This window comes from Lutjanus erythropterus, chromosome 19 (genome assembly GCF_056507025.1).
Source record: "Lutjanus erythropterus isolate fLutEry1 chromosome 19, fLutEry1.hap2, whole genome shotgun sequence".
Taxonomy (NCBI): domain Eukaryota; kingdom Metazoa; phylum Chordata; class Actinopteri; order Lutjaniformes; family Lutjanidae; genus Lutjanus; species Lutjanus erythropterus.
Genome location: NC_139335.1, coordinates 26440303 through 26463631, shown reverse-complemented (window position 1 = coordinate 26463631; position 23329 = coordinate 26440303). Strand labels below are relative to the sequence as shown.

General features: G+C 38.5%; 2 protein-coding genes across 3 annotated transcripts; one reads left to right on the top strand and one right to left on the bottom strand.

Annotated features, from left to right (window-relative positions):
* The first annotated feature begins 2542 nt into the window (after positions 1-2542).
* Positions 2543-17014, top strand: gys1 (glycogen synthase 1 (muscle)). The gene is made up of 16 exons (XM_084743634.1): positions 2543-2703; positions 6021-6139; positions 6451-6632; positions 9313-9504; positions 9947-10132; positions 11189-11333; positions 11835-11952; positions 12171-12291; positions 12430-12536; positions 12686-12745; positions 13203-13395; positions 13917-14043; positions 14140-14235; positions 14338-14501; positions 15694-15774; positions 15929-17014. Exons 2-16 carry the CDS (start codon positions 6022-6024, stop codon positions 16172-16174), a joined length of 2136 nt encoding a protein of 711 aa, XP_084599760.1. The 5' UTR covers positions 2543-2703; position 6021; the 3' UTR covers positions 16175-17014.
* A 373-nt stretch (positions 17015-17387) lies between these two features.
* aspdh (aspartate dehydrogenase domain containing) lies at positions 17388-22940 on the bottom strand. 2 transcript variants are annotated; one of them, XM_084743635.1, is made up of 8 exons: positions 22856-22940; positions 22650-22712; positions 22411-22555; positions 22178-22262; positions 21076-21225; positions 19514-19737; positions 19288-19427; positions 17388-18108 (listed from the first exon to the last, which is right to left on the bottom strand). In XM_084743635.1, the coding sequence occupies exons 2-8, from the start codon at positions 22702-22704 to the stop codon at positions 18071-18073; spliced, it is 837 nt and encodes a 278-aa protein (XP_084599761.1). In that variant the 5' UTR covers positions 22705-22712; positions 22856-22940; the 3' UTR covers positions 17388-18070. The 2 variants fall into 2 exon arrangements, with proteins under 2 accessions (XP_084599761.1, XP_084599763.1); XM_084743637.1 differs by lacking the exon at positions 22856-22940 and having other exon boundaries at positions 22650-22729.
* Between the last annotated feature and the right edge of the window lie 389 nt (positions 22941-23329).

Below are 23329 nucleotides of genomic sequence, written 5' to 3'. Positions count from 1 at the left end.
TGCTGACAATCAGATGTTGGATTGTGTGATAAAGTATGCAGCCTACTTCTAATATACATGTGAATGTGTTAAATTGTGAAGTGCAATTGGAATATTTTCTCTGTCCCTCTTAAATAAAGCAAAACTGTGTAATTTTCTGATGTGAGGCTTTGGATTGTAATAATAATGCACTGAGTATAGAGAAGGCAACAGTGTTTCATTTTCACTGATATGACTGTAGCCCTCTAAAAGGCCATGGGGTCGACTGATATGTTTTTTCCCAGACAGATACAGTCATCAAGGAAACCATTTACTGATATTTGGAATCAGTGTTCACAGTAAAACTGAAAGTCTTGGTGTAAAAAAAATAGAATAACACAAACTCCAACACAAAACTTTATTGAAATATCTTTAAGCATATAACATTGTCTAAAAACAAAAAGTGCAATGAGCCGTCAGCAGCATTTCTTGAAGGAGAAATATGGACAAAAGCAGAAGTCTTTCCACCTTAATAACCACAAAATATAACATAAATAAAAATGATCTCAATAAAAGTCTCCTCCTGCTTCGTTTTAACTGACTAATGTGCTCCTCACTGTAACTGTAACTTGCCTGCATGGAGAATCTGACCTAGTAGCAGGCATGAAGAATAACTATAAAGCAATAGCCTGTCCAGCACTGTATTATAACCAGTTAAAAATGCCTTTAAGTAAATTTTCACTTGAGTGTTGATTGACAACATTTTCCTTAATAAACAATGTATAGACTCATAGTACATAATCTCTTTCAGTCAACATTTATGATCCACTAGAAGTGTGCAGTAGTGGCTGAATCTGCAGAGACCCTGTCCTCCGCTTGTATATTATTTTCTCCTCATTGTCTTGCTGTGCTCAGGATGTTCCACCAACCCAGAACATTGGTATCTGACATCCTGATGTATTTATGAACAGCTCAGCCAAATCCTGTTGCCTCAAGCTTTATTTCTTGGAGTCTTAAGAGGCCAGAAAGTCTGCAAGAGAGGCCTGAGACAAATTACATAATAGATCACAAGACAAGTAAGTCACAAACATTCTTTGCACAAAGACACACTCATCAAATCTATAGTTATCAATACCTAAAATATCAGTACAAATAAAAGTAAAGTGCAATGAAGGAACATGTGCCCTTGACTGAATCCATCTGTCTTGTCACCCAGACAGCAAGGATTCAGATGAAAACAGCATGCTGACACCTTTTTGGTGTCAGTGGCGATGACCATCTGATGTTTTCATAAATCAGCACATTCAGCACTGTGTGTCTGTACTCTTCCCTGAAATTTGTCTGTGCTTTTTGTCATGCCCAGCAGACACACAAAGTCAGAGGTCACGTTGCAATCAGGGTTGGGAGAGTTACTTTAAAAATGTATTCCTATACAGTTACTAATTACCTGTTAAAAAAACTCAGCAACCTAATGCAAGTATCACAATATTAAAGTATTGTCACTTCATTACTTTCCATTTTGGATTACCTTAATATCAAATATAATGAAACTGTTTAGCCTAATACAGTGTTTTTAGGCCTAATTTCATCATTGATTAAACATAGATTATTTTCTTAATTAATCAATTAGTTGGTCAGTTGATGAAATGGTGAAAAATGTTGTCAAAGTCCAAAATGATGTCCTCAAATGTCTTGTTTTGTCCACAACTTATAGATATTCAGTTTACTGTCAGAGGGGAATAAAGAGATGAGAAAACATCAACATTTGAAAAATCTGAAATCAGTTTTCATATTCTTTTATTAAAAACTGATTTAAAACAATTAATCGATGACAAAGAATTGGTAATTATGTGCACTGTGCATGGTAGGATATCATTTTTTATTTAAAACTGTAATTCGACTAATAATCCCAGTTTCTACTAGATGTATCGTACTCTGATTGTCTTTTGATCTGTAACTGTAACGGAATGCAGTTACCTTTTTTGTATCCAGATTACGCAGTCCTTTTACATGTAATCTGTTACTCCCCATGCCTGTCTGTAATCTAGAATAATATATCTGAAGCTGGCAGCAGGACAGTGCCATGCTCAGTGACACTTCAGCAGTGCAGATCTTAAACTGGAATGGGGGACCTGAGGTACTGACTGTGACCACTGGGCCACTCAATTATTTTCAGCGGCTCTACCAATATGGAGCCTGACCACTTGGGCCATGTGTTTACTGTTAGACAGAGATATGCAGAGAGATTGGGTGTCTTAATGTCACTGGTCACGTTGTATTCTCAAAACTATGTTCTTCATGACCCTTAGATGACATTATAAATAACTCTGTTGCTCCTCTCTCTCCCCATTGGGCACATCACTTCCCCCTTTTGTGTAAATAAAAAGATAATTCACCAACCACTGAGACTCGCTTTAACTTCTGCTCAGCCAATTGCGTCTCTCCGCTGAGGAAAACACCCAGTTCTCGTCACGTTGAGGACGTCAAAAGAGATTGAGGCCAATGGGAGTGAGGCTCATGAATAATATGACAGCACAGAAGCCCACCTTCTTCCTGCATCACGGGCAATGAACGCCCCGTCCCTCTACGTGACAGCGAACGCACCAAACCAATGTGAATCGCTGGCATTTAACTGAAGTGGCCGCCCCTTTTTCCTCACTCTCCGCTGGTTTACCTTTTAATGGATTGACTGCGGCAGCTGCCAATGTGTTGTTCATCTTCGTAAAGTTAGGACAAAACCGAAGGGTGAGTAGACATTTGTCTTTTATTTTCCACATTGACAATAGTTGAATACTTCCTCATCGAGCGTCGGCGCGCATCAGGACGCGGTGTCCTTTGCGCGTTTCCGCGGCTGGTTGCAGAAAGTGCTTCGGGTCACGTTCGCACCTCAACTCATGAGAATCAGAGAGGATACACAGAGCAGCATGCAAAATCAGCCAGGTGCTCTGCTGTTGCTTGTGTGCTGCTAATGTCGCTTGAATTCCCTGGACGAGCAGACGCTGCCCGAGGAGGAGGTGGGCGTGCAAGTGCGTCCTCCATAGCCTGATTTGGGATATGCTCTCTCAGACCTGTAGGCCCATTAGACAGGATAAATCAAAATATTGTTAAAACGGTGTGGTAAAGACAAGGGCATGATGGTGATTCTTGTTATTTCATGCCCATGTGAGTGCCTGTAGTCTATTAAAAAGCACCTTTAAAGTGGTGTTCCAGTCAGTCAGGCAGGTGAGGGTTCCCACTGAGAGCCCGAGGGAATCCCAGGGGCTCCCCGAAGAGATGAGCAGCAGTTCAGTTTCAGTGCGGAGTGGGGTGTAAACCCAGGTAAACTCAGTTTATGCACTTGAAATGAAGCTGAGAGTTTACCCTTCTATTTTCAGTAGGGCCTGACTGATACTGGATCTTTGGGACCGATTATGATGTCAGTGCCAATATGGATATTAGGGAGTAAAAAAATTCCAATATTGATATGTTGGCCAATACTCTTTATACGAAATATGATATACAGAACATAGAATACATATTTTGAAATGATCCATCAAAAATAATGGAATGAGGCAGGATATTTTACAGTTTACCGGTAAACTTTATTGTTCAAAATAATATCAAGACACTGAAACTGTGAAGTTACTAGTTTTGCATCATTGATCAATCTGCCAGTTATTTTCATGATTACTCAATTAATTTAGTCTAAAAAACATCAAAAAAATTGTGAAAAAATCAACACAATCTCTCAGAGCCCAAAGTGATGTTTTCCAATAGCTTCTTTTGTCCAACCAACGGTCCAAAACCCAAAGACTGTTTATTTACTATCATAGACAATAAAGGAAAACACCAAATCTGTATATTTAAGAAGCTGGAACCAGCCGATTTGACATATTTGGAAAATTAAACAATTTGATTATGAAAATAGTTGGCAACTTCTTTCAGTTGTCTAATCGCTGCAGTGATTGACATTTTAAATGATTTGGACCTAAATATATTCATATATATCAAAGCTGAATAAATAAGAGGATTAAATATACACAGAATGCTACCTATAAAGCAAAAAAAAAAATCCCAACAATTTGTATCATGTTCTGTTAAAAGAAAACATTTTCAAATAGGCATATTGGACAACATATATGCCGATAGTGATATAAGCAATATAGCTGTGATAGGCCAATATCCTGCCAATAATATTGGTTGACCAATATATCAGTCACACTCTAATTTTCAGATCAACTAAATCAATTAATGAGGGCATAGCCTACAGTTTACCCCCCTCTGTATTTATCACTACACCCTTGTTAAGTCTGTATAAGGATGGCAGTTTGTTCATGTTTATTTCTCACTCCATATCATATCAAACTCAGGTTAGACTCTTTTTAAAGTCCCCCTCCATTCAAAAATGAATTTTGCTCATTATAATTGTTCACTTGGATGTTTGAGCTTTGCTACACAGAGTTTCATGTTCATTCATGTCTCTCTATGCTCACCCTTAATCTGAGTGTAAGACGTGTGCATTTGAGTGTGATGTCATGGTTCAATATGCAACTTACACAAGTGTAATATGGAAACTTGAAGCCTCTAGTGGAGCACCATATCAGACACAAACAGATTATTTTTTACATCTCTTTAAACATGTCTGTAGGGGATGATGAATTTCTGTTTAAGGCAATCTGATGTGAATATCTGAGGTACATGCTAATCAAGGAAAGTTTATTTAAGATGCTTACAGCACTTCATAATCAGTTTGGATAAACCAAAGCACCATGTGCCTTCATGGGACTGTGTCTGGGCATTATATTGGTATTCTGAAATGTGATATGAGACAAGATTTCATCTTCGATTTTGATTTTGAGGTTGTTATATCTTGATATGGCCCAAGTGTTGTGTCGTCCTGGTTTTGGCTGCATCAGTAAATTAGAAAATGTGTGTACTTTTCTGAACTTATAAAACTGTGCTGGCTGTTCTATTGTTTGTCTTTACCCATTTAGTTATAATAGCCACATTACTGATGATTATTTATCAAAAATCTCATTGTACTAACATTTTGTGAAAGCCACAATAGTCCACCCTACAGTTTGGTCACTATATTAGTAAAATACTATATCAAAGTTTTGTCCATCTCACCCAGTCCTAAATGCATGTCATTATCTTGTGTGTTCCTTTGTAAAAAAAAAAACAAAAAAACAAAAAAAAAAACACAGACAGGAGGAAGGGATCTTTTTCCCATGTCTCAATTTCACTTGATTACAACATTTCATAGTATGCCAACTAGTCCCACGGTGTGAATGGCTGGATCAAGTTTATACTTGATCCATGCCGTTATCTGTGCCTTACGACAGCTACATCCTTTCTCACACCACTCCTCATTTCTTCAGCGAGGTTGCATCATTTCTGCAAGCAGGAACTAAACACAAGTTTGAATTTTCAGTGCATCTTACACCCAGTCATTTTAAATGCAATCCTCACTTTATTATGTTTTTGAAATGTCTTCCATTGATAATGCGATGACAGATCATTAAATTTCTTCAGATGCATGCAAGTTAAAATGTCAAAGAGCAAACTTGTAGTTTTTGTATAAAAAAATGACATGTAGTCTGTGCATGACTATACATGTGTATGTGTCATTTAGTTAGGCAGAAGGTGTCCTTTGACCATCTCGGATAATATGCAAAGCAGATACTGTAAACATGCATGCACATGTATGTGCATACTCAGGCACACAATGTCGTTATTACTCAATGTACCAACATGTTACTCAATGTTGTGTGTTTGACCAGGGATTCCTATAAGAACAGCCAAAGTTTAGTTACCAGAAAAATATTTTTACTACAATTTTTGATCATCATAGTTGCACCAGAGAGACCAGAGTTTGGTCATTTAGAAAGGTTGTGTGTTTACATAATAATACAATAGTGTTGTAAAATGGGGGTGTGGTTCATTGATGACACACGGTAGTTCCTTGCGGTTGTGTGAGGAAATGTTGATCAATAGAAAGTAACGTTGTTCATAAAATGTGTCATGATTTGGTCACATAATCAGTAGACTTTCTCAAGTGAGTGTGTTCTGTGTCTACCCAGCATGCCGCTGGCTCGCAGCCTATCTGTCACGTCCCTGTCAGGACTGGAGGAGTGGGACGAGGAGTTTGATTTGGAGGATGCTGTTCTTTTTGAAATTGCATGGGAGGTTGCTAACAAAGGTAAGTGTTTCTCTGTGTTTCTCTGCACGTTTGCACACGTGCACATGGTTGTTCCTTGCTTGTGTTCATTTGTGTCTGTGCTTTTTTTCAAGTTTATCAAAAATGTGTGTGTGTGTGTGTGTGTGTGTGTGTGTGTGTGTATATATATATATCTTTTCATTTAATCATTCTTATTACAGGTTATTCTCTTCAGGGAAATTCTAGTTGTAAATGAGACCTTTCATCATAATTCCTTACATACGTTGAATCACATTATGTCTTTGCCTCAACTTTGTGTGCGTACATGTGGCATGTTTGCTGCATGTGTGAAGTTGGAGGCATCTACACCGTCATCCAGACCAAAGCCCGTCTGACCTCAGAGGAATGGGGGGAGAACTATTTCCTGGTGGGTCCCTACGTGGAGAGCAACGTGCGCACTCAGGTGGAGCTGATCGAGCCCACTAACCCCGTGCTGAAGAGAACCATTGACAAGATGAACTCCAGTGGGTGTAAGGTACTACCACACGTACACAGCAAACACATCTGAGTTAAATTTATATGTTCCACGAGTGGAGAGGAGAGGAGTGCACGCAGTTGGAGTGATTTGTGAATTTGTGCAGTGAATGTACACTACACTTAAAAAGCCAGTTATACATCATTCTTAGTCCCTCTTTCATACCTGACCCACTCGTGCTCTGCTCAGCCTTCTATCTCTGACCACATACGCCTCCAAACCCTGTGACATTTCCTCGCAAAGGTTAGAAGTTATATTAGTGTCTCTCTGTCTGTCTCTCTCAAAGACAAACTCCAGAAATAGATGGCTGTTGGTGTGTGTGTGTGTGTGTGTGTGTGTGTGTGTGTGTGTGTGTGTGTGTGTGTGCGTGTGTGTGTGCGTGTTTGTGTGTGTGAGAGAGATACTTTTAATGCTTTGTGCTGTGTCACTCTGGGAGTGCTGTGGAATTATAGGTCAAGGGTGGGATTGGTAGTGGTACTATTTTAAAGGGATAGTGCAGCCTTCTCAACGGAGCGTATCTGGTTTACCTTGACTCACACAACCTTTACATTCATAACAGACCAGCAACAGAGCACAGTCAGTTTGCCTGAAAACATGTTTGTCTTTAAATATGTTTCATGTCCTTTATTAGGGCACTATAGGGGCAATATGCGCATCCAATAATGAGTACTGCAGCCCGAATACTGAGAAGGAGCCAAAGATGGCATATTAAATGGGTTGAGATCCTATTTAATATATGGTCTATGGTTGAAGCGAGTTGTTTTCCGTCGCCCCCTCCTCCCCAGACTCGAAGAAGCTCAGGCAGGTTGCAGGAACACTGTAGGTGTGCAAGATGAGCACTGTAATTGTAATTTGACAATAACAAGTGACGATGAGTCCCACACTGTAAGTTGATCAGCTATTTATAACTGTCAGTTGTCTGTTGATGTAAAGTCAGGGCCGTTATCCTGAAAACAAAAGCCAACTGCTCTGAAAATACACACTCTGAAGTTTGAGTTCAGTGACTGCCTGTCTTTCTGATTTTTAAATTGCTCAATTTAAAAATCATAAACATAAACTCCTTGTAAAAGATTATTTAAGATTTCTGACAACTTCTAAAAAGACACTAACTCATTTGGCAAAAATTCTGCATTAATTTGTACTCTAATGAAATGGGCAAACAATAACACAAGTTATAGGCCGGAATAGAAACTTTAAAGGAGGACACCACAGCTGTAGTATCATTGTCTGAGAAGCAACAATTTCAACTTCAGCATGTTTCCTTAATTTCTGATGACATATCATGGTCATGTTATGATTTATTACAATAAATATATAACAGGTTTTTCCTTAAAAAAAAAAGTCATGTAGTACAGTTGTACTTTAGCTTAAAGTGACTTTCTTTGATAAGGTACTTTTAGATTAGGGACTGAAGTACTAACCCATCTATCTATATATCTTTATGAATGCATAAAAATAGGAACTTCTGTTGCAACTTTATACTATTTTTGTTGTAAAATGATGATTCACCTAGTGTTTAACCTCAAATCAAAAACTTTTGTCATTACAGCAATCGTCGAATGTGTCTGCTGGCCGTGAGTTCACTATATAATGTTCACCACGACCAATAAGTAAACAAAATGTCAAGAAAGGAAATATTCTCACACCTATTTTCCTTATTAAATAAAAAATACAACTGAACACCTTCTGAATTTAAGTTTCTTTCTTTTATCAAACTAAGACAAGCTTTAGTTGCTTTGCTAACTCCATAAAACACACTTCATTTAAACTTGGCAGATAGAAACAAAATAAAACTCAATCAAAACCACCTTGGTTAGTCTTTCCACTGTTATATCAACCACCAACTCTGGTTTGGTCAAAATAAATCCTTAAATTAAATGTAAAAACAGTCTGGCTCCACAGGCTGTTTTTCTCTCAGTCGTTTTCTGGCTCAGTGGGTGTCTGCTGTGCCACAGAGTATGTCACGGACCAGCAGCGGTCACTCGTGCACACCATTAAATTGGCTAAATAAAATGACAGAAATCATCTCAAAAACCAATCACAGATGGCTGATATATTCGTCCCATCACCCAACCTTAGTGTGTGACATGATATGACTGACAGTGTCAGTAAGAGTGAGTCTTGATCTGTTGAACCAAAGAGGACAAATGTCTAAAATTTCCTGACTTGAAATCATCTGATAATAATCTTGGTGTGTGTAATAAAGTAAAATACCTTTGATGTTTAATCACAGAACAAATTACAGATGATGATGATATTTATAGCAAATGTAAGTTTAGTATGTGCACAGATGGAGTTAAGATGTCAGCACACTATATATATATATATATATATATATATATATATATATTTAATTCAGCTATCTATTTATTTACTTATTTTCATCTCTGCTGCTTAGCTCTTGTTCCCACAAGGGATTTTTTTTTGTGCTTGGTGATCTACTATTTTTATTTTGCATTTTGTCAATAAACAATTAATTTAAAAAAGCAAACTTACAAAGACTTCATGTAGCTTATAATGATACCATGACAATATTAGTAAAGAGACTCAGATGGTGTAGTGTAAGTGAAGTGGTTGTGGCTGCAGTCAGTCGCTTCCAAAATTTTTTAAGAGATCTAATGTATACATTTATTTGCACCTTATTTTTCCATCTTTTACCGTTTCCTCCATTTTCCTCCAGGTCTACTTTGGCCGGTGGCTTATTGAGGGCAGCCCCTATGTTGTTCTGATTGACGTCGGGTTCACCGCCTGGTCTCTGGACACCTGGAAGAGTGAGTTGTGGGAGCTCTGTGACATCGGCGTGCCGTGGTTCGACCGTGAGGCCAATGATGCTGTGCTGTTTGGCTTCCTGACGGCTTGGCTTCTGGGAGAGGTCAGCAGCTCACATTAAGATAACTGACAAGTGACAACAATTTCTGTGAAAATTAAAATTCTTTGACTGTGTTGTGTCGGAAGGAGAGGTTGAATATTGGGTGTTTATGTGTTAAAAAAAAAAAAAAAAAAAGAGATTATAAGTAGCCTCTTTTCTGAGTGTATTTTCTGATACTATTTAAAAAAACAGAAACAGATAATACTCTCTAATAGAAACTACTTATATCTTAATCTTAATTTAATCTTATTATTTAATCTTATATTACCTGCTCCTTTCTTAATAACAATACTATAATATAATACTTTTGAATTTAAATTTCCTTTAATTATTTTCATATAATAGTTTGAATGGTTATGCAATAGAAATATCAAAATCCAGACAGATGAAAAATAAGTCAAATTTGTTGTCCATAGTGACCCTGTTGTTTTTTTCCAAATTGTAGTACGCAGCCCAGAGTGAGGATCCTCCACACATCGTGGCCCATTTCCATGAGTGGTTGGCCGGCCTGGGCCTGGTGTTGTGTAGACACAGACAGCTTCCCATCGCAACCATCTTCACCACTCACGCCACACTGCTGGGACGATACCTGTGTGCTGGAAATGTGGACTTCTACAACAAGCTTGCAGAGGTGTGTGCCTGCATTGAGGTTTCAATTGAAGCCTCTAATCTTTACTAAACAGCGGAGCCCTGCCATGGCTTTATAAATACAATGAGGTTTATTACCCAGCAGTGCTCTGCACAACTCTGTACTTTTATCTGTACTGTTGAACCTGGGAGTGGTATCTGTATTTTATTATTATTATTTACAGGTGTGTGTACATATGTGTGTGTGTGTGTGTGTGTGTGTGTGTGTGTGTGTGTGTGTGTGTGTGTTTTTATGTTTATGTAATGCCTGAAAATAATGTGTACAAATATTATATACAACCAAAAAATAAAGGGGAAAATGTATACTCTAAAATTAAGTTACAAAGAGAAGCTTCCAGTGTCATTTGTTATATCTTATGATGTGATCACCCTGAAAAAAAAATTCAAATCCTTCAACAAACTTCTCAATTTGAATTAAATGATTCATTGGATTTAAGGACCAGTGTATAGGACATGAGTTTGCAGATTACAAAACATCTCGTCTCACCCTCCCCTTCCAAGTGTGTAGGAGAACCTATGGTGGCTGTGAAACTGTATCTAGAGCCAGCATCTAGAAACATGGCAGACTCTGTTGATATAAAGGGTTCATTCTAAGATAACAACCCCCCCCCCCCCCCCCCCCCCCAAAAAAAAGAAAAAAATAGACTTCTGAACTTAACAATGCTCTAGAGTTTAGAAGGTTTTTGGATATTTGGATCACAGAAAGTCAAAAGCAACCAGGATTGGAATCTATTTCTGCAAATGGTACTAGTAATATTAGTGTAGCCTAATTCTTATCTGCATCTGAAAATTCATATGCATTCATTTAGAGTTAGAATTTGTATGTCAACATTATGAATGAAGCTTCAAACTATTCGGTTCAGGCCTGTTATATTTTATTACACAGTGGTAGGAATATAATAAAACAAACACAAAATAATAGAAAGAGATCATTTAACAGTCATGCTGACCCATAAAAATAAATACATAATCAGACAGACAGCAAGCAGTTTGTGTCATTGGACTCTCTCTCTCTCTCTCTTGTTTGTGTTACATTCAGTTCAACGTGGATAAGGAAGCAGGCGACAGACAGATCTACCACCGTTACTGTTTGGAGCGGGCGGCTGCTCACTGTGCCCATGTCTTCACCACTGTGTCACAGATTACAGCCATTGAGGCAGAGCACCTGCTCAAGAGGAAACCAGGTGGGTGGAGGTGAATTGATGGGTGACATGTCTTACTGTACAGGTGTTTCATGTGTCTCTCACTTTAGTGTAAATTTATTTTAAATGACAAAGTGAGTTGCCCAGCTAATTAGTCCTTCCTAAGTCCTGTCACTTTTTGCTCTTTGTGACAGTTAAGCCAGGATATCTCCAAAACTCCAAAACTCCAAAATACCAAACTATTACTGCAGCTCACACCAAAAAAATTCTAGAAGGATAAATACTACCAGAGGACAGGGGGAAAATATTTATTTTTGATTTTGGGGTGAACTGTCCCTTTAAGTTAGCAAAATGCCAGTTAACTAGCTAGTTAAGGATTGATGTAGAGTAGTTAGCTAGTTAGCCAGCGTTTTGCTAACATTAGTTGTCAGATGTAACTAGCTAGCTAGCCATTGATATATGCTTGGGTCAATTAGATACCGTACTAAAGTGTAACTGATTTCTCTTTCTCTCTGCTTACTTAATCCCTCCCATCACGCACAGACATCGTCACTCCCAATGGGCTCAACGTGAAGAAGTTCTCCGCTGTGCATGAGTTTCAAAACCTTCATGCTCAGAGCAAGAATCGCATTCAGGAATTCGTCAGGGGACACTTTTACGGGTCAGACAATCCACAACACACATCCACAGCACAGATTAAGAACTGACATTGAAATAAGTAGTTTCACTATTGCACATTGCATGCTTTTCATCAGTTAAATTCTGTCTGATAAGAAAAAGAAAAATCGAATTCTGAAGAATATACAGTAGTAGTTATTTAGCTATTATGATGAAAATGAACAGACTGTGACTTTCCTTCATGTTTGGTTTGACCATCAGGCACCTTGACTTTAACCTGGACAAGTGTTTGTTCCTCTTCATCGCTGGAAGATATGAGTTCTCCAACAAAGGAGCTGACATCTTTTTGGAAGCTTTAGCCAGACTCAACTATCTACTTCGAGTAAGTGTGTGTTATAGTAGTTGTGCCAGCAGATGTGTGCACGTATTAAACTGTAATATGTGTGTGGAAGAAGGAGCAAGGAAGACTCCTAGATGAGAAAAATGTAATGCCATATTCCTTATGATCTTCCTGTTGCAGGTCAATCACAGTGACGTGACTGTCATTGCATTCTTCATCATGCCAGCTCGAACAAACAACTTCAATGTGGAGACCTTGAAGGGCCAAGCAGTCAGGAAGCAGCTCTGGTGAGGTTTCTTCTCGGTGAAGAATTGAGATGAAGTGTACATTGTGAGCCAGACAGCCAAAGTGCTAAACTCCTCCATAAGATTGGACATTTTGACTCCAACTTGAAAAAGTGTTTTTAGTTGTCTTATTGTTTGTATTCTCTTGACAGGGATACTGCTCAGACTGTGAAGGAACGCTTCGGAAAGAAACTCTATGAGTCACTTCTAGTGTAAGTTGACTGCTTTAAGTCTACTTTATGAAACCTGTAAAATGTCTTGCAAACCCTTTTTGTGCCGATGTCATGATTACGCCACAGTGTTAGCTGTAGGCAAAAAAAGGAGTTAGTTTATTCATGCTAATAAAGTTTCTATTATAGTTGTTTTTGGAAATTACTGAGAAACACAAATACACATCTTACAAATGAGGTGCCAACTGATTAAGCTTATGATTTTTCAAGTTACCATTAAAGGTAGAATCAGTACGATTTGTCTGAATTGTTTCTAAATGCAACAAAAACATAGGTGATTGTTGATTCTCATTGTCAGGAAGTCAAATACCAATGTTTTGGGTTGGTAAAGTGTCCCAAGCACAGCAAAATAATGAGAAAATAAGGAAATACAGGCTGAGCGCAAGTTCTCTGTTTTTTAGTAAAATGTTGCAAGTCTAAAACAAGCTGTTTCCTTCAGCGGGCAGCTACCAGATGTGTCGAAGATGCTGGACAAAGAGGATTTCACCATAATGAAACGTGCCATCTTTGCGACTCAGAGACAATGCCAGCCTCCAGTCTGTACCCATAACATGCTGGAGGACAGCAGCGACCCCATCCTTAACTGCGTCCGCCGTATCGGCCTTTTCAACAGCTCTGCTGACCGTGTCAAGGTATGTCAGTAGTCCACAAATGGCCTAAGCAGCAAAAAATGATCTCCCTCACACCCCTGAAGATTTACCCTCACCTTTGTACATATTGTTGTTCAGCCAAGGCATCCTAGATATAATTAACAGTGCATTCAGTGTGTAGGTGAGCAGAAACCTGTACAGGAGTGCACATGGTTTGAGCTTCTGCAGACTTTAAAGAGCATCATGTGCATGTTTTGCTGTTCTTCCCTGTGGTAAATACTCTATTCATTATTGAGAATTAGGACAAATCCATCATTTGATGAGGTTTTGATTTTTACTGATTTTTTTTTACTTTTTTAAAGTTTTAACCACAATTCTTATTTAGCTTTGATAGAGAAGGGCTTAAAAGGAGTATTCCCGCCTTTTCTAAACCAGGAAGTGAGAAGGGGGTCTTTAGGGTATAGCTAACCCTATTTATGCCTGATTAAATCATGTTTTTGTAAAAATCTGGGACACATCTATATACCCAGCTCTGATACTGACTGGCTTCTCCTTTCTTTTAGATTATCTTCCATCCAGAGTTCCTTTCGTCCACCTCTCCTCTACTTCCAATGGATTATGAGGAGTTTGTAAGAGGCTGCCACCTTGGCGTCTTCCCCTCTTACTATGAGCCTTGGGGCTACACACCAGGTCAGACTCATGCATGCTAACAAAGTGTTTGTATGTGTTGAGGTGTAATGTTGAGGTGTAATGTTAATCAGGCCTTACTGTTTCTCTCACCATCAGCTGAGTGCACAGTCATGGGAATTCCATCAATCTCAACCAACCTGTCAGGCTTTGGCTGTTTCATGGAGGAACATATAGCAGACCCCTCAGCATATGGTGCGTGTCTCATTCTTTATCTCTTAAATTCTCAATTCTTCTCAGAGGTTGTCACAGTGATAACTGATCCTTTCTTTCCCATCATGCTGTTTCTTTTTGCAGGTATTTACATCCTGGACCGGCGGTATCGGGGGGTCGATGAGTCGTGTAACCAGCTCACTTCCTTCCTGTTTCAGTTCTGTAAGCAGAGCCGGCGCCAGCGGATCATCCAGAGGAACCGGACTGAGCGTCTGAGTGATCTCTTGGACTGGAGATACCTGGGCAGGGTGAGACTCCAAATGCCAAAGGACTACATTTTCATAAAACTTGGCTCAAGGGTGTTTCATTGGCCAAGGAAAAACCCATTTGTTAATATTGCTAAATAGCGCATATTGCCTATCTTGGCAGAATAATGCTATAGATCTTAAAATTGAGTAGATGAGTCACCCCAGTAGTTTAGTTGATGGAGTGTGTGCCCCGTGTTGAGGCTGCCAGTCCTCTGCAGTGGCCCTGGTTTGGTATATGGTAACAAAGTTACCAACAGTGACATCTCACTGTCTGGCTGGACTAATTCAGCCTGAAATATCTGTGAAACTGGGCACTTTGTCCACGCTTGGTGTATTTTTTGTACCCAGCTTTGACATCTGGATCTGGCTGCAGTTTATGCTGCATAGCGACACTGAGAAGCTCCCTCTGGTTTGTGTCCTTTTCTTTAAAAGACATAGTGTAGCAGTGGTCGAAGAGGCTGAATAGGAAGAGTGGGAGTGGCGAGAAAGCCAGTGAATCAGAGAAAGAAACCAGTATTTTCTGATTGTTTCACAGCAATTATGTTCAAAGCAAAAATAAACACTCCCTAACCCCCCACACAGCCCTGTGCTAATCACGATAACACGTGATTTGGTCTGAATATGGTCAAACTATATCTAGTTTTAGGTAAACTAAAGCTGTCATTGCCTTTGGTGGCCCAACAGGTAAATAAATTCTTCAACCTAATGTTAGTGAAAGCATAAAAGATGTATTTTAGATGAATGAGATGTATACACTTTGAAATATCACCATGAAAAAAAGATGTATGTGACACAATAGTTTTCTACCCAGCAGTTATTTTAATCAAACATTGTGATTCATTCGTACTTCCTGCCAAATTCCATTTAAAATGTTGCTCACTTTAACCTTTATAAACATTCTTAATGATCTTTTATGACTCATAAACAGACACTTAGTCATTTGGCAAACATTCATCATTAATTTGAACTCTAGTGAAACGGGCAAACATTAACACATTTGGGCTAGAGTAGAAATTTTAAAGGATGATGCCATGATTGTGACATTGTTGTTAGAAAAGCCAGTATTTCAACCTAGCTAACATGTTTCCTTAATCTCTGATGGCATATCAGGGTCATTTTATGATTTATTACAGTGAAGATATTACAGATTTCTCCTTTAATGATGTATGTTTTTTCTTGTGTTCTGCACTAGTATTATGTATCTGCCCGTCATATGGCCCTGGCTAAAGCCTTCCCTGACACCTTCATGTATGAACTCCAGGAGCCCACTTCAGTAAGTTAACTTGTGTGTCTTTAGATGGGAGATGTACTGAGCTCTCACTTGCTTTAAATGTTATTTAATGGTATTTGTTGCACTCATGGAGATTAATTCTTTACACCTCCTCCCACTGCTTGAGATTCTGATGCATTTTGGTTCTCATCCTCAGACCTCAGGCTTCCGTTACCCACGACCAGCCTCTGTGCCGCCATCTCCAGCTCTGTCCCGCCACTCCTCCCCCCACCACAGCGAGGCCGAGGACAACGATGAAGACGAACGCTACGATGAGGATCTAGAGGCAGAAAAGGATCGGGTGAACATCCGCCAGCCGTACACCCTGCCATTCAAAAATAAGTCGTCTGCCGTCCACGGGGCCAATGGAAACAGCGATAGCGTTGCGAGCGACAAAAACTGAGACACGTGCACGTACATACACACACACACATACAGTACAGGCTAAACCACACTAGTGAAACCTTATCTGTGGCAATTGTTAAAGTCATCCATGTATGTACTCACAGACTTTATATATGACTGCAGCTGTGTGAACGCGAGTGATAAATTTAATATTGGCTTGTTGTGAAAATTGCATCACTGTCAGTGTCTTCCCAACTTGTGCGTACCTCAGAATTTTTAAAAACATCTGTCACTTTGATATGTTTTGTTATTGTTTCAGTTACACCAGCAGTGCAACCAGTGGTTTGCTTTGTGGAATAAGTGCAGCAGCTAGAAAGGGCTGAACGACTGCTCAACATGGGAAAAACAAATCAGGACTGCTGGATTTTGTAGTGTACTAACACTGGATAACATAGGTCTAAAGCATTGAAAAAATAAGGATTATTATTGAGGGTTTTTTATACTTGATTCAAAGGTGGGTCAGAGCAGGGAAAACAATATAACCCTCCTTTTTTAGCTTGTCATCTTTACACATTTAAAGCAGGAAAAAGTTATTTTTGTGGTTTAAAAAAAGGGTGGCACTTTATTTACAGTAAACTAATAAGATGTAACAAGCTTTGTATTACATTAGACAAATACTAGAAATAGCATGTTCTTTATCAGACAGTAAACAGTTGACAGTAGACACTACACCCAGCCGTACAGTAATAACACATAAAGCTGTACTTTTACAAAAATTTTAAATAATCTGTTCTTTATTAGACAGTATTAGACCCCATATAAGACCCTTATTGCACCTTATTAGAGGGTAATTAGGGACACATTACAACAGAACTGTACTGTAAACTTAAGTGTATTATTTTAAACAGTTAAGATTCTTTTTAGTTTAGTACTATTTTGCTGTAATGTGTCCCTAATCACCCTCTAAGAGGGTCTGATCATGTTTAATAAAGACCATATTATATATAATTTGATACAAAGTGCAGCTTGTTTCATCTTTGCACCATTGGGTGTATGGTGTCAAATTAGGGTATAGTTGTAGTTGTTAAGTATGGTTTGTTATGTCTTATCAGTGAACTGTAAAATAAAATGCAACCCAAAAAAAATGCCCATGCAAAGAGTAAAGTCAGTTGCTGTGAAGATCCACAAAGTTCTTTTTATTTGTGTTTGGCTTAAAAGCATGATGATGAGGAGGAGTCAGTGCTTCAAACACAGCTCTCCGCCTTGTAGCATTTTTTTTTCCAAATGCCTTGTTTACTACAAAACGTCCCAGGATGGAAAGTAAATGTAGGACACACACACATGCACACACACAACAACAAATGGCATCAACATACAAAAAGCTGCTGTCGTTTTTAGAATAGTGTCACGTGTGTATTTTCATTTTCTTTGTGCGCCTTAATGTGTCACGGCCTTTCAGTGACGATCACCCATCAAGAACCTCACACTCCTTTTTATCCGTCTGTGTGTGTGCTTGTGTGGACGTGGGTTTCCCTGTTTTTGGCAAGTATTTATTTGTGAAAGGAATAGAGGTGAGACAGCTGGAGGAAAAAACAAAAAACTGTATCTGGAGAAGGTGCTGTTATAGAAGAAGGAAAAATGTACCAGGCGTGGACTCACACTCCCTGTAAGAGTTTTATCATTTGTTACAATCTTGCACCAGATAAACTTAAAATAAAGTTTAAATATATATACCTATTAGTGTTTTACAAATGATAACTGGCTCTTGTTTCTTTGTATGAATGGAGTTTATTGGGACACAAATATCCAGGGGTCTGTGGGTTTTCAAGTTCTCAGTAACATACTGATCCAAGGACACCATGTACACAACTTATTCCGCTATAAACCTTCAGAATTATCTGGAAGAGGACCCTTGTGCTGTGTTGTAGATAATCCTGCAGAGTTCTCGCACGCCTCAGCACAAGTAAACTCGGCCACCGTGACCTTTGCAAACTGTAGGAAGAATAAAAGGGTAAAAACAGAAAGTGTGTAAAGTGCATTTACTCAAGTATGGTGCATAAGTACAGTTGTGAGTTATTTTTCCTTTAGTATTTCAATTTTATGAAACTTTATTCCACTACTTCACTTATTTTCAGAAGGACATATTGCACTTTTTTTTTAAGTAGACTATGTTTCCAGGTATTCGTAAGCCTGTAGGAAGCCTTTAGAGGTAGAAGATGAAAATGTTCTGTTACAACATTTATTTGAGATTTGTGGTTAAAAGCTACATACCATATTAAGATTTTACATAAAACAAACCTGTGATAAGATCATCAAATACAATACAATGTTAAAGATTAAACCCTTTTTGATTGTGACACCTGTTAAAAAAGTGTCTTTTTGGGGCCCCTTGTCACATTTCAGATACCTGTCAGGTTCCACTATAGATATATTATAAGCAACTAGATTTGTATGCAAAGATGTGCTCATTCAGGCCAATTGCTCGCCTGGCACGCAAGCTGAAAAAGTTTTCCAACTGCCATCAGGCTCATTGATGGAAACTAAAAAAGAAAGAAGGGGCATTACATCACAAGAGAAAATACTATGATCTGCTTGGTGCCAGACTTTGGGGTCAGCTTTACTGAAGCCTATGGAAAACCCAACATACCTATGCTGTATGACCTTTGATGAAGACATGCCTCTAAAATATGCGAAAAAAAAATGAAAGAACACGCTTCAGAGAAGGACATATTGACCTACTTTCTAGATGTGCACATTTATTTATTTGCTGCTCGTCTCCAAATAGCATGACTGACATTGTGTCTCCCATAAGCTTCAATAGAACAATCATATAATGTTCTATGTAAGGGATAATGTGCAATGAGCATGTCATTATTATAAAATAAATCCTGATAGGGTGGTGCAGGACAGATCTTGACTTACCCTGAAGGGGTTTATTTGGCAATAACTGACACAAAATAATAATTTTGAAAGGGTTTTATCAGTTTAAAAATTGATTTTATTGCTCCTTCAGGGTCTGTTAATGCCTTCAAATTGGATTGTGTTTACTATGTTTATAGAAACCATAAATAACCAATCAGAAGCGAGTATTTAACAAAGCTGTGTAATAAAGTGATGAAATGTCCCCTCTTTTTGTTCCTTGGAAGTGTTTTGGAACCATGCTGGACTCACCAAGTAAACTATTCCAGAAGGAGTTGTATGTCGCAGTGCCTGTTACAGCTCCAAGCTTGGCTGGATTCCTCCTCACTGTGTGCACTGAGAACCCACCAGGCCCAGTCACCTCCACCTCCACCACATGATAGTCACTTAACCTGGGGCATGAAGAAGTATGAAAGGTGTGTTTCAAGCAGATATGACAGGCTGCATTAAGGTCGATCAGCTAATCAGGAAGACTCACGCTGTGTCGGACACAATCTCTCCCTGAACACCAGCAAAGCCCAGTGATCCTGCTGCCACTGCTGCTGCTGCCATGGTGTTAACGTTGTTTGGAGCAAGTGGGCACAACTCTGCCACCGACCCTCTGAATAAAACACGTCGGCCCTCATCCTCCGTCCAATCAGAGAGGACGTCTCCTGTCAACCGGAAGCAGGATGGATGCTTGGACATTCTTATAAACAAAGCCTGAAAACAAGTCAAGGGAAGAACACAGTGAGGTTCACCACAAGACTCTCTTATCCTGAGCACTCAGATAAAATAGTTTATTTGGCTTTTTCTCTGTAAATTTAACCTTGTAATTTTAAATCTGGGTAAAATTATCTTCCAAATGCAAAGACCAAAATATCAAATGAAAAAGCAAAAGGAAAATCAGCAGGAAAATGCAAAACCAAAAGGAATTACCTGATAAAACCCTTTTTCTTGAGTTATTTATTTGTCTTTTCAAACTTTTTCAAATTGATCCTGAAGTTATTTATTCACGTATTAACTCATCTTAATTTTAATAGAGTATTTAATGTTTTTCATGAACCCGTTTTAATCTGAACTATTTATTTATTGATATATTAATTTGTAAATTATTTGAATAATCCTTCCTTGCATTTTCTCTCAACATTAATGTAGCAAAGAATCCAACAGCATTTAAACTAATTCTGTATTCTATTAGTGCATCTTAGTGAAACATTGTACAACAAGTAGATTTAAGGGTCAACTTATGTTTCTGAAACAACATTAAGGTCAGCATGTAGCAGCTGTTCAACATACAGAGTACAAAATGCAACTAGAAGAGGTCATACAGTAGAGTGTAGCTCCCCGCCAGGCAAAAGATGGTAAAGCATCTACTGCAATGCCAGTACAACTATCAGATGTGACCAGCAGAGATTTGAAAAGTTCTGCCAACATTAAAATAACCCCCATGTATGTTGTCCTGAGCTGAAAAATGATTTTAACTTAAGTGGCTGTAGATCACTTGCAGCTGGTTAAGAGGAATGAGAATTCAGCTATCAATCTGTTCATCCTTGAGTCTAAGTAGTCATGTGTACGTTGTGTTGTGTTCTTGATATATTGTGTCCATGAGAACAGAACAACCTAAAAACAAAAAGCTTCTGGCCTGGGCTCAAGGCTTTTCAAAAATTGTGAATGACAGAAGTCCTTCAGCATACAGCCATGAGTGTAAACAAAAAACATTTGGCTTATCAGTCCAATAGTATTCAAGATTAGCTGTGGACAACAGCAGGTCCACTGATTATACACAGTTGCATACATGCACACGCACACACACATGCAAGCATTCGTATGATCCCCACCTGGCATGAGCTCACAGATAAAAGTAGTTTTCTATGTTAGAAATTGGCAAATATTGGTGGATTCCATTATCTGGGAATATGTGCATCTAACCCAACTGGACTACTGGAAAACAAAACAGCTGCATTTTCATTCTGAAAGTCTAAACCATGTAAAGAGTGGCTCTGTGTGCCTTCCTCTCCCTCCATCTGTAACACCACACATGCACTACCCCAGTTTTACCTTCAAGGACCCACTATCATTCAGCCTCTGGATGTCCTGGCCTCCCCATAATGCACCACTGGGGACATAGAGCGTCCTACCATACTTCTGCGCTGCTTGACGCAGTTTCTGGTTCAGATCAGGATCAGAGAGGGCAGATGGAGAGCCCACCTGACAGGAGTAGACATAAAGGCACAGAGGAGTCTGTGATTAACAGTCAGTTAACAGACTGCTGGAAAAAAAAAAAAGGAAAGCAAAAATATGTGTTGCATTTCTGACCAGTAATTATACATGTGAAAATAATGCTACCATGTTGACCATAATTAGACTATAATAATAAATCATCTCTTTAGGATAGATAAGTATACAACTAATTAAAAATAAAACCTTTACTGATAAATATAAACACCTGCAGTCACATGTTTTACTCTTAATCCATTTAAGCCTTATTATAGCTGAGAAGTCTTGTTTTATCAAAGCTAATTTATGTCTGTCAAACTAAACCATTTATTTTAACTTAAAAACAGTAATGTCCAGGCTGCCCTAAAATTTTTGGTTGACTGCATTTCAAAGGACAAGTTGAGGTAATTTTGTAATGATTCAAGACAAACTTTTCTAGCCAAATGAACCTGATATTCATTTAGCTGTACTTGAGAAAACATGTTCAGTAAGCTTAAGATATTAACAGCTAATATGCTATTATTATTTCTTTAAAAGTTTATTATCATGAGTGGTTCAGCTCTTTACAACACATTCATTCAATTCATCTTTTCAAGTTATAAGAATTTGCTCCTTAGTTCTCAAATGTTGAGAAAATAAATACAAGAATTTTTAGGTGTAATCAACTTGAATAAAGGAAATCTGGACATTTATATTTAAGTTAATGTAAAGAGATTAGTTGGTTCCTCTAAATTCCTAGTGTATAAATCATTAAAAAAAATTATGTTTTTGAAATATCCTGCTTATATCCCATTTTTCCCCCTGTATTAGGCATAACATCTCTATTAGATCTTCCAATTTAGCACATCATGAAATAACTATTTCCAGATGGGGACATATATAACTAATAAAAGCTAAATAGCTACAAAAACAAAGCTGTGACAGTAAGAAAAAAAAATCTCACCATGAAATGAGACTGAGACAGGAAGTGAACCCCAAATTCTTTCACTATCTGTGGATGACACACCTCTACAATCACATCACATGGCCTGTAAAACACACAGTGATTATTCATTTAAGTTTGATAAAGATATCATGAAGCATTAGAATTCTGTGTTGACTATGGTAACACAGAGATGCTAAGATAGGATGCTAACACTGTGTTTTCTGAGTGGGTTTATAATACTGTGTTTGCACCTGTTCGCAAAGGATGACAGATCACCAAGTATGAGCTCATCAGGGACTAAGCCTTTGAGCTTGTCAGAATTTCTGTTCCAAACGAAAGCCAGAGTGAGACCGAGAGCAGCTCCATCTTTAAGGATCCTCTCCACCAGGTACTGCCCTGAAGCACGCACAGATGAATATATTTCAGCAAAAGATTTACAAGGAGAAAGCATGTGCGAAGTTTGACCTTTGCGTTCTGTTTGAGTTCTGACCTAGATGTCCGTATCCTACAACTCCAATTCTTTGAGAGGAAGAGCTGGTTGCCATGTCCTGTGCTGAGTAAGCAAACATGCAAAGAAACAGAACAGTCACCTGCAACTTGACAACACAAACAAATGAATATGACCTTAGTTCCTATCTGAACTCCCTTAGTATCTTCTTGGTCAGTGTAACACCTGCTATTTATTACTCTACTCACCAGATAATCACACAGCCCTTCAGAGCTGTGTGTTGACCAGCCCACGACTCCAAGAGTTGTGGGCAAGCATAGTACAAAGTTTGACTCAGAGAGGCCATAGTTAATCATTTCCACTTCATAGATGTGTGGAATGATCACATGGTGGGCTCCTCCTCTGTCCATTTAAACAATTTCAGTTTCAGATATATTCACAATCCCTGCGAAAAGAACAAATGATGACCAGCTTTGTTTGACAAATTGTTTATCATGTTACATGTATTTTACATAAATCAATATATTTACAAAATTTAGTTGTCTAGCACACAGTGAAACTATGAGTTTCGTTTTTATTTTAAATCAAATATAGGCTATTGCTTTTATATCAGGCCAGGGACCCCATTCGGCTCCTTTGCCCCTCTCCATTGTCTCCCTGTGGTGATTCTAACATTCTCCAATTGTTAAAATGTGTAGCTTGTACACTGAATTTTAAAAAAA

What these genes read in the sequence shown, in the direction of transcription:
- gys1 (XM_084743634.1), top strand. Translation starts at nt 6,022, where the DNA reads ATGCCGCTGGCTCGCAGCCTATCTGTCACGTCCCTGTCAGGACTGGAG. An exon ending in CGGCTTGGCTTCTGGGAGAG is followed by an intron (nt 9,505 to 9,946) that starts GTCAGCAGCTCA and finishes TCCAAATTGTAG; the next exon opens with TACGCAGCCCAGAGTGAGGA. An exon ending in CTCTATGAGTCACTTCTAGT is followed by an intron (nt 12,746 to 13,202) that starts GTAAGTTGACTG and finishes TGTTTCCTTCAG; the next exon opens with CGGGCAGCTACCAGATGTGT.
- aspdh (XM_084743637.1), bottom strand. Translation starts at nt 22,728, where the DNA reads ATGTTTGCTTACTCAGCACAGGACATGGCAACCAGCTCTTCCTCTCAA. An exon ending in CTGTCATCCTTTGCGAACAG is followed by an intron (nt 22,263 to 22,410) that starts GTGCAAACACAG and finishes TGTGTTTTACAG; the next exon opens with GCCATGTGATGTGATTGTAG. An exon ending in TGTCTCAGTCTCATTTCATG is followed by an intron (nt 21,226 to 22,177) that starts GTGAGATTTTTT and finishes TACTCCTGTCAG; the next exon opens with GTGGGCTCTCCATCTGCCCT.